The 19,546-nt window shown below is 42.5% G+C and overlaps 1 protein-coding gene across 1 annotated transcript in view; it reads right to left on the bottom strand.

Moving 5' to 3' along the window:
* Positions 1-14,729: 14,729 nt before the first annotated feature.
* Positions 14,730-19,546, bottom strand: part of atg5 (ATG5 autophagy related 5 homolog) — a 28,141-nt gene continuing 23,324 nt past the window's right edge. The window contains exon 8 of the mRNA XM_084050536.1: positions 14,730-18,821. Within this exon, the coding sequence (XP_083906662.1) occupies positions 18,685-18,821 (137 nt within the window). The 3' untranslated portion in view covers positions 14,730-18,684. The remainder of the gene's footprint in view (positions 18,822-19,546) is intronic.

The following is a 19,546-nucleotide window of genomic DNA, read 5'->3' as shown; positions in this document are numbered from 1 at the left end:
ATAAGCAATGTAGGTTAATCTTTTAGTTTAGTCTACACATCAGAAAAAGTGAGATGTCCCAATGCTTCTCCCTGTTAAATTTATGAAACCTAGTGTAACTACTCTGGGACACACATTTGGCAAAGAGATTTGGTTTAGCGTGAAAATAAATAGAAATAGAGCCCTGGGGACCCCAGTCACCTATAGAGTTAAGTGGTTAAACGGTCATGAGAACCACCAAAGTTTGAAAACATTTTGCATATACATTCTATATTGCAGTGAATATATGTATGCAGAGAGTAGCAAACATGCCACAGCCAAGCTCTACCAGGCTTCGGCAGTTGTCTGGTATTTACTGCAAGCCCTATTTGTCCTCTGTGTTTGGTAGTGTGTCGCTTCCATTTTTACCAACCGCAACAGCGTGGCTGCTATCGATTTTCACCCTGTGTGAAGTGTGTGTGGTGTTTATGTCTGTGGACTGATTTCTTCAACATGATAGCGTCACAACCGTGCAAGCTGCAGTCACGAAGCGTGTAGTTTAAGTCACAATATGAAGGCAGAGTTCAAAGATGGGTGTGGTTTGAGCAAAAGCGCCAGATGTAGGAAGCTAATACCATTCGCTCCCATTAGCATTGCTACAACACAACAAGCCTCCAGTGGACATTTCTCAACCTGTGTTGATTAAAGCAGCATTTTCACCTGTGTGACCAGTACCTCATCAAAATTGTGTTTTGCTGATTTAAACTGAGTGCCACATGTGGAGTTTGCATGTTTTCTCCCACACTAAAACACATAGGATATACTTTATGAACGGCCAGTACCCTTGACCTAAGGTGGCCTTAGAGCTGGAGCTGGTCCTTGGTCCATAAGTGCTAAGATGGGTTAAATGCAGAGAAAGAAATGTACTTGGCAATACATGCAATAAATATAATTAAATTAGATTTAAAGCGTTACCTCCTAAATCATAAGCATTAACCACATGAACCCTAGCGTCCCTATTCTGGGCATGTCATAATAGGCAAACATTCAGCTAAAATATCTGATCTACAAGCTCACATGATGTCACAACCTGACCTGTTGTGAGCTTGCAGATCAGCTGTTTGCGGTGAAGAGATTTGATATAGAGGGAAAATGGAGGGGGCCAAGGATATCCTGGCCCGGTCAATGAAGTACTTGGGGTTTCAGTGGTTAAAAGCAAATTATAATAGCGCCGTAGATGAAAAGGATGGATTTTGGACACCAAAATCTAAGCCCTCCACGAATCATACGACTCATACGAGCTCTGCAATGTTAACCGCTGTGAACGTAGTAAATAAACCACTTGGTTTGGGAGTCATGAATCTTTACGTCTGTTTCCGTGCCATGCCAGGCTTTAAGACGGGAAGAGGAAATGGAACCACATCTCCCCATGCCCTATGGGCCATAGTAATTGTAGTCTGTCTTTTATCCCCTGTACTGCTTCCTCGTGTGAGCAACAACACACAGTAAAATCCTCAGTTGGGTCAATTTTTACACTCAGAGTTAAATGAACTCTGAGGATTTTACTGTGCACTCATTTTGGAGATGCAACTTCCATCTCAATTAAAATACAGTTACCCAAAAGCACCATAGTACTGAGATAATGTTTGTGTTTACACTAAAAGATTAAACGGATAAGGTGTCGACCGTTATCAGGAAGAAACAGCACAATAATCTATAGCCTATCATCTTAATTTATTGTGTATTTTATTAGTAATAATACAGACACTTGAAAAATAGATAAAATAAATGACAGATACAGATAAATAATAATTATTCTCTAAACCAAATGTTTTTTTGATTAGGTGAAAGACAAGTGAAGATTTGTATTTTATTTTATCGACCACTTGTTGAGAAACTATGCAGTACGTATAATGACGCGTCAATGTTATCAGTTACTGGGAAGTCTGATGTGAAGAACTTCCACAGAAATGGGAGTTAGAATCTCAAGGTACCGGATTGTCTGGTTGTGTCACCATTATTACGAAATGTGCTCATAATCAATCGCATGTGTCTGCCCGCTCATACAGTACATAAGTTGCCGTTAAGGACTTGATTTAATTCACCTCGAATTAACAAATTAAATTAGGCCCTTAACAGTCATTATTTATATATATATATATATATATATATATATATATATATTTTTTTTTTAAACAGGGTGGTGTAGAAGTAAGCCTCTCATCTTATAATTGGTGATGGACTGATACTATTCTTTATGAGCAACGTATGTTCAGTCAGGAAACTCTACCTGGCTTAAGCTGATTAGATCAGTGAATAGTGCACATCTACAAGCAAACCAATCATCATTCCTAGTGTCAAGCATTGACAGTGGGGTACTCAACCCCAGTTAGGTCACCATCAGGCTGCTCTTTTGTCATGAGAATTTTGGTGCTTTTCTCCCGCCCAGATCCACCTGCTTACATCTGCTTTTATGTGCCAAAGTCTGTGCACATACATGCTGGAGCGAGCCAGAAATGCAGACCTGCACTGCCAAAACTAAACCTATTGCCATGTCAGTCATATTAAGCTATCCTGTGTGTGAATTTATAGCCAACTTTGTCACTAATTGGCTTGACTAATGCAGAAGTAGTAAATACAATTAAATCCCACTGTGTTTCCTGTAAACAATTGTCGAGTGTTTAACACAGTTCAATTAACACTATGGTGCAAGGTCACAGCCATGATATGGCCCTAGCCCAAGACTACAGATCTCCAATGATAAATTAGGTAAGGCCTTAAACCTAAAACATCAAGCCAAACCATAACATGGATTCTGGATTCAACTCACTTCTAATTTATTTAAATTTACTCACTGCCACCTCACAATGCTGTCTCCCTCATTGAATTAGTCTTTGCTCATAATCATTCTATATTTTGTTTTTGTCAGGATGCTATTGTTCAGACAATTGCATTACTATTCTAATATGTAATATGAAACTGAACCGAAGGTTAACTTGCGCTCACTGTCAAGTCAATCAGAACAAAAGCATGATGAGCCACATACTTAAAACTGCCATGTAAATGTAACCCTAAAGATAGCCTGTTAACGATTTGAGTGTGCAGCATCTACCTAGTACCATTAGTTTGTCATCTAACTGAAAACTAGCTCTGCCCCCGGCTCTTGACTCAACATCTTTCACTTTTGCGCACCGTATCACTCTTTCCTGTTTGCTACCATTTTATTACTATTAGGGAAACTTTTCACTCCATTACACAGCAAATTCCACTACCTCAGTATAATGTTTGTATTACGACAGGGGTTTCACAGCAGTTGTCTGACCATAGTATGGGTAAATTATTTGGGGGGTTGTGTGGGTGTGGGTGGCGGTGGAGTGACACAATATCTTGGGGACTTCTAAATTTGCATGCCTTTTTTTACCGTTTGCTGAGTTTGGGTAGGGTTTAAATTCAATTATTATAAAATGTGCATATTTGAAACCATGAAAATGTATATCCAAATCGATTTACAAGTTTCTAAGAAGGACTTGGGAGGAGGCACAGAATATGCTTTGGCTTTACTTGAAGTTTGCAAAGTATTTACATGAGATAGGATTCAAGAAATGCTACAGTATATACGCTCAAATGAATTAACCCTGCTCAGTTCTCAGCTCTGTCCTTTATAATTTTCTGGCAAAATATAAGAAACGAACTGTAATTAATACTTTTAGCTGTAATATAGAATTGGACTATTGGTTCTTACTTTTTTATCTATAGTACTAGTATCAGGCGCCACCCACAGGGGAGTCCCACACAACTTTGAAATGGATAAAACAACTCCCACAATCAATCAGTGGTGCTGTAAAATGTTCAAGATCCTCCTAGAAAAACACAGTGCTAGGCTAAGAGAGGGAGTTACCACATATCATAAGAGATGATTCTTTCATATGCTTTCTTCCCCCACAACTTTCTAACAATCTGAATACAAGCACTCACTACAATACAACCTCTGTGAATACAACTCTCTGGCTTTTATTCTCCCCTCCCATCTTTCCTTCACCTATAAAAAAATGTAAATAAATAGTAATAATAATTATAGTAAAAATAAATAAATAATATGTACGAGATGTTTCGAACCAGTCAAAACGTCCCCTCACATGTATGTTGATTACAGTTGTAATTGGATGGTCTATGCAGCATGGCTGTTTAACTGCTATTGTGTTTGAAGGTTTCTTTGCTGTATTTTTCAGTTTGTGCTTTTGTGTCATTGTGTGGACTATGAACAGGCGTGTTTGTGATATTATATATTAAGGTCAAAATGACGTAACACATTACCTCTACACAAAAAAAAATATTAATGGTAATGCTTTTTAATGCTGCTTGTTAATTAAAGGACATTTGGTGACATAAAGGTGGAAATAAAGACAGTGGAATATTTTTGGATCCACTTCAACAAACAACAAGCCAAACATTCTCACCAGGCAGTAGGCTCTAACACATCCACTTTAACATCACTGAGGAAAAGATCAAAGACGATCATGACAACAAAATGTAAACTAAGTACACATGCCTATGCACTATATAGCTGTCTAGCCTACTGCACATTTCAAGTACTAAAGGGCCTCCCATATCAGCAAGAAACCATCAAGTTGTTGACAAACATTATGTTCAGTACCATGGACAGTACTGGAGCTGTAAATAATGCTTCCATGTCTGGTGCCATGGTGGGTATAATATGAATAAATAACCAATGGAAAATCTGTCTCTCCTTGGGCAACTCGGCCAATTCTGGGCTGGAACAAGGTGCATTTTCCTCGATCATCAGTCTTCTCTATGGACAACTGCATGACTGTCTTGTCTCTCCTGCCTGTGATTGTTGTTAATTTTTATCACCTGGCTCCTGTTTGCCCGAGCCAATCCCTGTGTTGATTGTACTTCAGTTCACCTGTGTCTAGTTAGTTTCCTAGTGTATTTATACCTGTCTGTTTCGTTAGATGTTTGTACGATTGTCTGTTTTCTGTAGCCTGCTCCCATAGGCTGTAATTGTTATTTGTTATTCTATAGTATACTTGTGTGAGTACTGGAGAAATAAACTGCGTGAACATAGTTCTAATATACCCAATAACATGAAGAGTTGATCCTAACAGAAAGATACATTCCAGCTGTGACTGTCTCTGGAGGATCTTGTTTATCATAATGTCAACCATCACTAACAATGCGATCTTAAGTTGGCACTAAGCCCCAAGATTCGGAGTCATGTCAGGATATATAAAGAGGCTACATAATAAATATTTAGTCTGCCATTTAAATCTAATTTCTTAAGGTTTACCGGTTTAAACGGTTAACCATGGCCATCACTACTTGGAACTAAGCCCCAATAATCAGAGTCATGTCAGGATATACACACAGGCTACATAATAAAAATGTAGTCTTCCATTTAATTCTGGATTTAAATGGAAGGATGGATTTCACATTGACCTAATGTGGTAATAATATGTCTTTGTTATGATCTGTTTGGCTGTGTTACATCATCATATCATCATCAAGTGTTAATGTATCCATTTGTAACTCAGAGTAGAATTGTGCACTGAGTTTAAATGAACACTCAGGATTTCACTGTATACCTGTGTGAATAATCTATTATGGTCTCATGGCATTGAAACTGCGACACTGTTTCATGATATTGACACTGTCAGGAGCATTCATTCCAAGGTGACAGTATGAACCACAGCATCCTTATTCTGGCGCAATAAAATAGCACATCTACAAGCTCACAACCCTCACAATTATGGGCATCACTCACAAGTATGGGCATCAGTTCCTGATGTCCCATTTGGGTGATCCCTGTCAGTCAACAATAATGTGCCTGACAGAAGTCAAAAAGGTTTATATTCGTCTGCATACTTCCCTACAAGATCTCCCTCCACACAGCTGATTCAAATGAATGATCATTGGCTCTTGACACTTGCTCTTAGCAATAGAGAGTATGCACATGCATCACTTTTCCATTGGGACACGCCCCCCTCATCTAGACTGAGTGCCAAATCATGGGGCAGAGTAGCATGTAGCATTGCAGTTTGGAACATAGAAAAGCGCTCGTTGGAAATCACTCAACGGTCCTGTGTACCACCTGTTTCTAAATTGCACATAATGCAGGAGGCAGCAGGACGTTTCGTTATTGAAAATGAGCGCTTCCAAACTCTGACACTTAAAAATAATCACCTGCACGGAATTTATTGACAGAAAGTAGCTCATAACATGTCTACGGTGGATTTTTATGAAACAAAAACTTTGCAGGTAGAAAGAGGATAATTCAAACTTTCCGTACAGCTGCCATGTTGGTGAGTTTAACGTCATGTAATACAATAAGATAAGAGGCGCGCGAGAAGTACTTAACAGCCAGGGGGGCTGAGCGTCGGGGGAATCCGCTCGATTTTTTTGCGGTTTCGGGTCGAAAAATGTGCGGGTTTGGGTGGGTTTTGGCACTTTTTTTCCTTTACTTTATTTCGGTTTTAGGGTTAGGGTTAGGTTAGGGTTACGTTATTTAATTCTCGTTCTCATAAATAAAATTTAAAAAATTAAAAAATAAAAAAATTAAAAAAAATAAAACAAATCCCTTCCCATCACCAGGGGGGCTGCAGCCCCCGTAGCCCCCCCTTTCCCGCGCCACTGGGACTTTTCTCTTTTGATGTATGGGCTGTCAAGGCCAGAAAGTACTGCATTTTTTTTTGCCACTCAGTAGGCGTTCTCGCATAACTGCACCGGGTACGATGATGTCACACACATAGCCTCTATAGCCCAACTCCTATCCTGTGTTTCATTCTTACTGGCTGCTATTGCTGCTGTGACACCTGAATCTCTGCATGGGGATTAATGGTGCTGGTTAAGGGGAATAACGCTCATTTTCAACATTGAACTATATAGTTCAATGTTGAAAATCACGCAGGAGGGCCTAAATGCTAGCGTGCTTCATTAGACCTAGTTTGGCTATTAAGTTATTATTTGGCCATGTTCACACTGACTTCAATCTTCGCTATTGTTGGGAAGACCCGTGTGGTGTCAAAAAATGTTGCCACCACTTATATAAAAAACATTATTAGCGTTTAGCGTCACAGATTCAATGTTGCCAGGTTTGGCGATAGAAACAAGCAATCCGAAAAACAAGTAATCAGGTCTATGAAAACAATCACACACACACACACACACACACACACACACACACACACACACACACACACACACACACACACACACACACACACACACACACACACACACACACACACAGCACCTGGTAGTCATTTCATTCTTGTTTTTCAAGCGTTTGTTTTAAAAGAGCCGATCTGCAAGACCATTTTCAAATAGCCAATGTATGGTTAAAGTGCCTAGACCGAAGCTATACCAATCTTACCTGCTGACAGTTTGGACACCAGACAGACAGACGGACGGGCGGACGACTCAAGGTGGTCAACAATGCAGTCTCTCACATACAGGCGGTGGTCAAATAAGACTCCCTGTGCACAAATGATGGATTTATTGAGCATTGAAGGACCTACAACAGTGGCTCTCAAATGTCAAGCATTATATCCATGCATTCAGACCATGTGCATTTTGTCAATATATCAACAACAAGCTAAGGCAGGGGTCTTCAACGTTTTTTAAATGTTTTATATACAAATATTGTATAATTATGTAGGCCTATAAAATTGTGATTCATATGTATAAACATACCATGTTATTGTGCATTCAATACTAAGCAATTAAAATAATACATAGATTAATATATTCATGCTTTTAATTCAAACATACATGTACAAGGTACAAGGGTGGCCATTTATAAACATACTTTATGAACTGAGAACCAATGTCAATACTATCAACAATCTGTCAATTGCACAATAATCATGTATACAAGCTATTCAAAATAGATAGAATCATGATTTATTTTAAACATAAATATGGAAAATGTTTAAAAAATATTTAAAGAAAAATTGACATTTTTGAAAAAAAATAAAAAATAAAATAAAAAAACTCTAATTGTGTAATCAAGCAACAATTTCGTGGACCCCTGCAGTACCTCCGTGGACCCCCTAGGGGTCGCGGACCCCTGCAGTACCTCCATGGACCCCCTAGGGGTCGCGGACCCCTGCAGTACCTCCGCGGACCCCCTGTTAAAGACCTCTGTCTAAGTTTTCATTTTATGTGTGCTCTTTCTCACACAGTGTGTGTGTGTGTGTGTGTGTGTGTGTGTGTGTGTGTGTGTGTGTGTGTCTGTGTGTGAGTGAGTGCTGATGTCAAATAAAGTTAGCATAGCAGCTGCTAGCAGCTAACTTTTAGCCACAACATTAGCTAAACATTAGCCTATACTATTCTACTGAAAGGATATCTGAATTTGCTAAATGTACTCAAATACAACCCCAACACAACATCACACTTAAACTATAACAAATATTTGCTGTTAAACATAATTATTAATAATTAAAAACTCACCTTATAGAAGACTAGGATGAGTGGCTGCATGTTGATTCAGACAGACAGGTGGAGTGATATGAGGCTCCAGGCTCTAGTCTACACAGTGCAATGTTGTAGTGATATGCTGTGTTCTAGAAAAAAATAGTTCCAAGCTCAAGAAAAGAGCGGCAAATGATGTGGGAATGTAATATGGGCTGCCCACACTAAAAACGCATGGGGCCCAAAGGTACAAATCTGCTCTTGGCCCTGAACGGACAGACCCACACTGGCCCACTATGGGCAAGCCCCAGCTCAGCCCCAAGTGGGGGCTGCCCACAGCAAGCCCACGGTGAGACCACAGCTGTGGGCATCACCTGGGCAAACCCGCGATGGGCCTGTGCAGGTTTGGTGCGGGCTTGGCATAGCCCTAACTGTCCACATTCCGACATCTCGCCACTCCGACTAGTGGCTTCCGCGTGCGGTTAGGGTTAGGGTTAGGGTTAGGTATAGGGTTCGTTAACGTCGGAAAGGCGACATGTCGGAAAGGCGAAATGCACCCACTGCCCACACAGCCTGCATGGGCCCCACAGGGTCTCGCTTGCAGGGATGTCTTTAAAACACCTTAGAGCTGTTGTGTGGAAATAAGAAAAAAGTCATAAGGTAATTGATTGAGGTCATGTGATCAGTGACATATGCAGGGTGTACTTTTGGCTCCGCCCCCTCAGCCAAAAATACTTTTTTCTTATTTCCACACAACAGCTCTAAAGTGGAACGGTAAGGGATGAGGCCAGGGCGGGAGTGCTGGGCGGGGGCACCGGGTGAGCACGCGGGTGGCCCCGGACATAAAAGAATTACGGGGCCTCCCACGTCAGAAAAATGGTGGCTCCCCGTTCCGTTTTTCTCACTTGCACTGCTTTCTCACATGTACTGTAATCAGACTTGAGAAATTAGAACAGAAAGACAGCCTACAGTGCTTCAGAAAAAAAAGAAAAAGTTAATCATGATTTACAACAAACACATGCACGCACAAGCTCACACACACACACACACACACACGCACACACGCACACGCACACACACACACACACACACACACACACACACACACACACACACACACACACACACACACACACACACACGCATACACAGTCTAAATTTGACAGTCTTGTCTGTCAAATTTAGTGTCTCCATTTGCTAACTTTATGGTCTCTCTGGGAGTCCCAGAAATGTCTCGATTAGTTTCTATCGTAATGACGCCGTAGACCAAACACATTCCACCACACATCCACACCCCATACGTTCATAGACACATTCACACACACACGTATTCCAAAACATCCCCTAGCTGCGTTCCAGGGTGACGGCATCTACGAACATGTTTCCGGAAAGTGAACCCTGGGTCCTTGTGGTGGCTTTACCGTAAACACAGTCCAAAATCATCATGATGTAGCACAAACACAGAGGGGTCAAACTTTGAGGCGACTGAGTGACTCAATAGCAGCACATCACCATAAGCTCACCCGATTTCCCTGAACCTCACACTTCTTAACCCATCTTGATAGGAAGTCATGCCCTATTAAGGAAAAGGGAAACCAGATGAGCATCGTGTCACAGACCCAGTCATGGAGCCATGTGCTCGGTCGCCGGGTCACGGGGACCGCAAATACATGATCTACTGCAGCACCGTTGGTCGGTAGGACATATGGACGGTCTGCTGCACAGCCCAGGACGGCTGGGAAACAATGGAGTGTGGTTGGAGATGAAGGAGGGAGGAATCAAGCTCATATGTGGCAGCTAGAGAAGGACCAGGGCAAGATGGCTGCCAAGAGGGGCTTTCTGCTGAGTCACTTGGTGCAGATGTGTAGGCGGTGCACTGTATGTGGGCGTGTGTATGTGATTGTGCATGTGTGTGACAGAGAGCGAGTATGTGAGAAAGAACACAAGATGCATGTGTGTGCGTTTTTGTGTGAGTACATTTAATAATATTAAATGTGCTCACACGTAAACGCACATAAACACACGTAAACGCCAATAAACTCACACATATGGAGTATGTGTGTGCGTGTATCAGAGCCAAATGTCGCTACAATTGTAGTAGAATGAGGCAAATAGAGAGGACCATTTTCCTGGTCCTCACAAGAAGACCAGGGAATGCGAGTGGGATTTGTATTTAGTTGCGTGCCGGTTTCGTGCACCGCAAATAGCCGATCTACAAGCTCAGAAGACGTCGTGCAACGCATTGTGAGCTTGTAAATCAGCTATTTTCGGCTATAGGGTTAGGAATAAAAATTACACGTAAAAAATTGCTGTCCTAAAATGTTGATGTCCCAACAAGTATAGCAGTACAAGCTTATGTACATGTAACAAACACAGTTTTCACGAAAGAAACAAGACATAGAGTCCAATAAAGGCATGGTCTCCATGTCAAGTCTGTACCTGTTGATAGTAATAGTAGTGTAGTTACTATATGTGCAGTTTGTGAACGAAGCCAAACAAATCACACTGTGGTGCTCAGTGAAGCTGTACAATACACCCTGACTGCTTGTTGTGTGCTGTGCTGGTCTACACATCATTTGGCCAATTGGAAATAGCAATCTTTTAGTAATGAAGTACATTTACACTGTACTTACACACTATTGAGGTACTTTTACTTTATTTGGGTACATTGTTTTGTTATTAAATCTGCTCTACTACATTCCAGAGGCAATTATTGTACCTTTTACTCCACTACAATTATTTGACAACTTGAGTTACTAGTTATTTTGCTGATTTAGAATACTAATACAAAACATACATAACTAATCTTGTAATATTATAGGTTAAGCAGCACATAAAGTAATACAAATCAGCACACTGCCAGCTGCAACATGACAGTGAAGAACACATTAATGCATAACTTATTACATTCAATAATATGATTGTGAAATGGATCATTCTATAATATAATGAATACTTTTATGTTTAATAATGTAAGCATAATTTGATGACAATACCTTTCTACTTTTACTCAAGTAACATTTTAAATACAGGACTTTCAATTGTAACAGAGTATTCTTCTTTCACCACTGTCAATACGAACAAAAGTGCCTCACAATAACAATGTTGGTGTAAGAGATTCACAGATTCTTTTTTTTATGTGTAAAATGCATTGATTTTCCTTTATGACAAAGTGTCACTTTCACTTTTCACTTTTACTTCACCAGGGTTTCATGGCCGGAGGTGATTCTGTTTCATAGCGTGATGCAGGTATCGGCGTGAGGCTGTGGTTGGTCTAGTAGTTTGCGTGGACAAGCAGTACGGTACAAGCATAAGACAGACAGCGTTCTAGATGGCTTGGGTACAACCACGTTGTGAAAACACGCCAGTACATTTCTGGTCCCATTAAGGGACAAACAGCTATACGTACAGTAACGTCTGATAAGCTCTTGCGTCAAGTTGCCTTCCTCGCGCCCAGATGACAAACCCTTGGGGGTGTTGAGGGGAGAGCCTGGGACATTAGTGTTGGGATGGTGAGAATTTATGAGCCACATGTGAGAGTGATGCTTATGAATTGTTATTACGCTCACTTCCTGCCACCTACTGTAAACCAAACCCCCCAACCCATGTGTTGCGTCCTGAGTCAGGCTCAGGACAATGTTGGATGCAACACACTCATGCACACACACATACACGCACGTACGTTTCCACTGTCCATGTCCACATACATGTACAGATGCATACACGTGCACGCACACCCACACCTCATAGTAGTTCTAGTACACACACACACACACACACACACACACACACAGAGACACATTTCCCATATGGCGTGTGGTGAATGTGCTCATTGTGCCACATAATTTACCCATATGAAAACAATAAGGAACATCAATAAAACACATTATATATGATGAGTGGGTCTAAAAGCCTGATTTATACTTGGTCGTGCAACGGTGCCGGCGCCGAGCACACTGTAGCTGATCTACAAGCTCACAGCGCATTGTGGACGTGACACGCTGTGATCTTGTAGATCTGCCAGGTTCGGTGCGAGACACCATCGTAAGACGAAGCACAACTTAGGCAAAATGGTGAGGGCTGCTGCTGGAGTGTGTGTGCGCGCGCGCGCGTGTGTGTGCCACAGTACATACAGTATGTCTGTGTGTCACAGTAAGGGCTGGCCTGACACAGGACAGAAGGGTGTATGGTTGTGTGTGTGTGTGTGTGTGTGTGTGTGTGCGCGCGCGTGTATGTGCACGCATGTGCACAATTCTAGTTTACAACTATCCTATAAAAAAATCCCATTTAACCGAAGCAGTTTGTGGAATGTAAATATTTATGTCACTGCATTTTGTTTACTTCGTGACGGAAAAAGGAAATCACTTTTTTTTAGCTCCTGAAGTGGTATCTGACGTAGAAAACGTCTCGCTCATATAAGGTGTATGCACGTTGCACGCACACACATGCACTCTTGCACGCACGTATGTAAGCATAAGCGTACGTGTGTGTATGTGTGTGTACACACACAAGACAGCCTCAGTGTCTATGACAAATTACTGTCATCCTCTTCTCTCAGTCAACGAGGAGCCATTCAATAACACACACACACACACACACACACACACACACACACACACACACACACACACACACACACACACACACACACACACACACACACACACACACACACACACACACACACACACACACACACACACACACACACACAGGGTTAGGGAGCTGATGTACTGACCCAGAGGCTACAACTGGGATGTAGGCACACTACTTATTACCTCTAGTGTGTGTGTGTGTGTGTGTGTGTGTGTGTGTGTGTGTGTGCGCGCGCTGTGTGCGAGTGTAAGAGAGAAAGAGATGGAGAGACTGAGAGGGCGAGAGAGAGAGAGAGAGAGAGAGTGATAGGAGGATGTGGATGATGGGGGAATGGCCAGCTATAGTACTTTGATCTCCCTCTCTCAGTCTGTCTCTGTTTGTCTCTTTCTCCTCAACACCTGCCTATTAGGGGCCAGGGTTAATGACAGGTTAGCCCCTTTGTGTAGTAGAGAGGGGGGGGGGTGTAACTGGAAATGAGAGAACCTCCAGGAAAGAGAGGCAGTTTCTGTCATTTGCTCCTCTGACCACTGACCCCTGTATACAGGTGTTGTGTGTGTGTCTGCATATGTGTGTGTGTGTGTGTGTGTGTGTGTGTGTGTGTGTGTGTGTGTGTGTGTGTGTGTGTGTGTGTGTGTGTGTGTGTGTGTGTGTCTGCATGATGCGTTTTTCTCATGAGTCTGCATGTTGCTGTATGTGTGTGTAAATCCATGTGTGCATGATTGTGCATGTGTTTGTGTGCGTGTGCTAGGCCGTAGAGGAAGGAGGCGGTTTGAGGGTTGCTGCAGAGGGGAAAGTTGTCTCCAGTCACCTCGTATAACATCACAGAGAGAACAAAGGGGGAGGGGGACATATTGTAAGAGACTGACTTATGAGCTTCAACCCTGGTTTACCTCCATCTGCCTCCATAGTGAGACAATGATCCTGAACTCAGATATTAAAAGTGAGAGGATGGAGGAAACAAAGACAGAGAACATGGAAAAGGATGAGAAGAAATGAGAAGATGGAAGAAAATATAGAACTTGTGACATGCTCCTTTGAAACGCAATGTTTTGATTCAGTGTGGAGGGGGACAGAGCGAGGTACAGAAAAACAGAGGGCAGGGTGGGAGAAGTGAAAGAGTGTGTGTGTGTGTGTGTGTGTGTGTGTGTGTGTGTGTGTGTGTGTGTGTGTGTAAGAGAGAGAAAGAGCGAGCGAGATGAACTCTGTCCTCTTGAGTCATTACAAACTTCAAAGACCGTTGGCTTGTTAAATCGGAGATACATCCTCCGAAAAGAGGAGAGGGAGACGGGGCTAAAGCAATATGGTGTGCCTGTGTGCGTGCCACAGTGCCAGGAACTGAGCTCGACAGAAAGACATACAGTACAGTAGAGAAAGAAAGAGAGAGAAAGAGACAGGAGGTCCGCCTCAGCTGCGCTTGTCTAAACCAGTTCACTGGTTATTTACTGGAAGGGACTTTCAATACCAGTTTAGTGGTTGTTTACTGGAAAACTGTGTGTGGATGAGGAGTGGGTGGGGGGGCTGTCGGAGGAAGAGAGACAAGACCATTAGAAAGGCATTTGCCTCGATTCGCAATGACGAAGTGACTACATCACATTTTATTTGTTCAATACCTACTGCTGAATGCATCTCTCTTTATTTGCACATTGGTCTTCCTACACATCAGTCATAGACAACCCTGTCAAACTCGCTTGGTACTCATGCACCTTCCCATATTGCACACGCACAGACACACACCACAAGGCAAATAGAAAACCCATTTTGTTTATTTATTCAACTTTAATACTACAAATATTTTGTATATATTTATTTATACAGCTTTGTAAATATGCATGGTTTAGTAGCAAAAAAAAAAGAAAATAATAAAAGGCAGAAAAATAAAACCTCCAAACCGTTTGTTAGGTGAGAGAAGAGCAAAGAGAAAAAGTAAAAGCACATGGTGTTTGTCGCAGTGGAAGGAGGAATCCCCCGGTTCAAACAAAGCCGTTGATCTAATCAACATGCCTTTCACCCAGCAGATAGACTTTCATTTAATCTTGTCTTAGAAAATGAGCAATCATAATTAACAGAATGACATTATAAAGATAATGGGATGCGAAATGGAAGAAGTAAAGAGAAAAATAAAGTACAAAAAAGGGGAGAACTCACTTTTCAGTCAGCACCATGACCTGTATTGGCTGTGAGTGTTGGAGGTAAACTGGAGAATTTGTAAACAAGCCTGTCTAGACAAAGGTGTGGAGTTCCAAGAACACCAGAAAATCACGAGCACACACACACACACACACACACACACACAAAAGCCAGTGGTCCAGTCAGCAGGTGGTGGTCATTCACGTCATTTACAGGACATGACCCCTACCCCAGTCAGTGCCCGTATCTTATTCATTTTCCGGTTCCCATTGAGAGGCTGTGTTGTGCAAGTGGAAGGGAATACACTCATAGATTATCCACATTCTATCCCTTTCCATTCTCTCGTCTCTCCAGTTCTCTCTTTATCTTTACAGGCTGTTAGTTTATGGCAAGCTATGGCGACAAACCACTCTTTCTCCATGTGGCTATTTTCTCCCACTTAACCTTCATTCTCTGTGTCTGTCTCGTCTGTCTGTCCTGGGGTGCTGTGCTGTGTTTGTGGCAGGCTACAGCGAGGGGGAATACACTCATCGCTTCCTCTAAGCTCTAATCACTCTCATCTGTTGATCTGCTTGATCTGCGCTCTGTTGTCTGATACTAGACCCTAACACTCCCCCCCCTGGGACCTGTTAAACTACGCCTGTACGTGTGTGCAAGTACGCACGCACACGCAAGCACACACACAAACACGTCTGGATAAATGTCTGTCTGGACGAATGAATGCATGTGCATGTGTGAGTATGTGTTTATGTACGTGTGTGACAGTGCTTGGTTTCACGGAATCTAGCAGGACAGTGGGGGCAATTAATTTAACTTCGGGGCACTATTTGCGGGGGAGGCTTTGCGGTTGGTGTTGATTATAAAATGTGTGTGTGTATGTCGGGAGGGAGTCTAGGCTTCGCGGAATCTGGCACAAATCATGTGGACGGTAAAGTTTGGCTATTATTAGACCAAACTGGTCATGTTTTCGCAGTTGGTATGGAAACAAATAAATAGCAACCAACCTTTTTGTTGTTTTCACCTTGGACAATTTCTTTGAACAAAACCTCAACATTGATACCCTGTCAATCATTTTAATAACACTTTTAGATAACAGAGGACCTTTATGCGAGATACAATAATATAGATTTGAACTGATAATGGGCTAAAATGCTTACGTACTTTATTGCTTCATGTAATATAAAAAACGTCAGCCTTTTCCCCCCAATCCCCACGCACAATGGTTCTCCATGCCTCAAAGTGGAAGTAGTTTAGTTAGTATGTAGTTTTTCAACTACTGTACATTACTGCAATTTCATTTAGCATTCATTTTCAAACTTGAACAAAAATGTTACATGATCACTACATTGTCATTAAAATGTGGGTACGGTATCCTGTAACTGTAACCACTGTGCTGTGTAAAACTCATGATCTGCAACAACAAGAGGGAAGCTTTAGCTTTCTTCCCGGAAAAAACCTGTTGCACTGTGACGCTTTTTGTCCGACAGTGACAATGGCATTGCCGCGTGTATTTCCTACTGTATGGAAGAAAACAAAAGGAGGGGTTAAAAGGCGGCTTGGGAAATCCCTTAAAGACAAGTGTGTCAGCTAGACAGGGGTGAGCCAGACACGTTTGATGATTGTGTCTAGGACTAGTGTGTGTAAACATACATAATGCACACACACACACACACACACAAAACAACGCACACTACGTTGCCCCACGCCGAGCCTGGTTCCTGACTCAACATCATAAACATGCCGTCCCATCAAGCTCGGCGGCGGCAGCCGTGGTGAGGAAGCCTGACGTGATGTGATGATGATGTGTGTGTGTGTGTGTGTGTGTGTGTGTGTGTGTGTGACATCACACACACACACACACACACACACACACACACACACACACTAAATTACAGGGCTGTCTCTGTGCCATGAGACGGGTGTATGTGAGAGAGGACAGACAGGATTCCATTGGATATCTTCACACCTTCTTCTCCCTCCCGACCCCCCCCAGGGTGCTATAAATGATGGCGGTAATTAGTACGTATACACAGTCACAAAAGCATTCACTCTGATGCCAAAAACACACAGATACAGTCATACATATAAACACACACAATAAGTCACACACATCCCCTACTGAGCCACTTCATTCAAAGCATAACCTTGATGAAAAAACAACACACACACACACACACACACACGCGGCAGCCCAAGGCTTGTCAGACAGGGTAGTTTAGTGGTCTCATTAGCAGCGGGTGGAATGCCAACAGATAATTAGCCAGTGGAGATGAGAGGGAGAGAGAGTGCACTGGCAGTAAACCACACGAGAAAGAGAGAGAGAGAATGAAAAAATTAAGGACGGGGGAACTGAAAGGGGGGACGGATACCTTGTGAGATTGCTTTATGCAGTGAAGATAAAATTGATCTATACTATAAATAACCAAATGACTGTTTGAGGTGCGACAGAAAAGAACAATTAGGACATCTTTTTCATTTTTATCTGATTTGTTGTAAAAAGTGGTATACAACAAAGCTACGCGGATGAGAAAGCGTGACACGACCCCTATGACCTACTGCCTGGCTGCACTTGCCTAAACCAACTGTGTGTGTGTGTGTGTGTGTGTGTGTGTGTGTGTGTGTGTGTGTGTGTGTGTGTGTGTGTGTGTGTGTGTGGCTGTCCACTCGTAAAAAAAAAATCAATAAATTGGTCGGTTTGGTTTTAGTCAACCAAGACTTTGTTAGTCGATTATTACGGTAATATGCGTGACAATTTTACAGATGTTGTCGAATGAACTGATACACCCTAGAGTGTGTGTTAACAACTTTCAGCCTGGCATCCCTATTCTGGGCCTATCATAAAATCGGTGAACATATTGAGAAAATGTCCAAAATAGCAAAAATAGCCAATCTACAAGCACATGAGCTTGTAGATCGGCTATTTAGGCCGTGCAACAGCATTAAACACACCATTAAAATAGAGCATAGGTGTATAATGAAGAGAAGTTCTTGAAGATGATGGATTTGCCCAAGCACAGGGTACAAACAAACTCAGTCTTTTCATATGGGTCAGACTGACGCACGAGTGTGGAAAGTAAGGCAACTTTGAGGAGAAAACCAATCACAGCCCCTCACTCCATCTTCCAACAGGCTTCATCTGGGGGGTGGGGGGTAAAGAAAGAGGAGGAGGGGAGGAGAGCATGGACATGGCAGGATGGACCAAAAGAGGTGAACTGACCTATCCCCCTTCCCTGCTTTACATCTTTTTGATAGGTGCCCGTTTTTTCTATAAGGCTTTCACTGTTTTTGGTTTGTATCCGCTGTCCCAAAGGGAAAGAGGACAGAGACAGGAGATCAGAAGAAAGTTAGAGAGGGAGCAGAAAGACAAGCAGACAGAGGCCTGCGTGTACAGGTCAATCGCTGCCGGACGGTGCTCCGCAAGAGGAGCTGCACAGTAGGACTCCATCCCGTTTTGATGACATCACACCTCAACCCCCACCACCTTCCTTCCGTTATCTGTTAAAGTTAGTTAGTCTGCATCCCCGCCTCGGTGGGGCGGTCTGTGGCTGAGGCCGAGCTGACGGATCGGCGCCCTCAGTCGGTGGGCTCAGGGATGACGCAGATGTGGAGGAAGTTGTCGGGGTGGCTGAGGTGTTCACTGAGCCACTGAATGGGAGTCTCCAGCAGGGGCTCTATCCCATGAATCACCACCTGGTACCGCTTGGCTTCATCTGGGGGACCGGGACGGAAAAGCAGAATGAGAACGACGCAGGGGGAGAGGAGAAAGGCAGAATATGGAGGAATGGAGGGATAGAGGTGGAGAGATGGAGAGAAAGAGGTGGACAGAGTGACAGAGAGGACAGTAGAGTTAGGGAGAGGGAGTATAGTAGGAGCTATTGTTATATGCAGTATTGCATGCCTTTGTAAATTATTTGGTAATTTTGCGACTGTAGCTGTGTGAGAGATAATATGAAATAGGCTGACTTACTGTATACTTAGTTGTGCACTGAAAATAGCTTACAAACTTGTGAGCGTGTAGATCGGCTATTTTCAGTACACGGAACCACAACCAAGTATAAATCACACATAAAGTGTTATTGTGGTTCTTTTTGACTAGGAAGGGTAACCCAGAACCTTCCATAACCTGAAACCTTCAAGTAACCTGCCAAGTTCTGTGATGGTTTCTGTTTACGTTTCCATTATAACCAGAACCACCCCTGCAGGGGAGGTACGTCATAAAAAGAAAAACAATACAAAGAAAGTGAAAATAGCCAGTCTACAACATGTCACAACACGATGCGTTGTGTGCTTCTAGATCGGCTATTTTCACTATTTTATACACATTTGTAAAGTTAGTATAAGGTTTAAGTACCACCTAGTTAGTATAAGGTTTAAGTACCACCTCCTGAGCAGGGCCAAAATTTGGTTCCGAGAACCTTTTGTGAGCCATAGCATA

Source organism: Gymnoscopelus microlampas, assembly GCF_963454915.1.
Source record: "Gymnoscopelus microlampas genome assembly, chromosome: 3".
NCBI lineage: Eukaryota > Metazoa > Chordata > Actinopteri > Myctophiformes > Myctophidae > Gymnoscopelus > Gymnoscopelus microlampas.
Note: the sequence above shows the minus strand (reverse complement) of the source record. Positions and strands in the feature narration are given on the sequence as shown.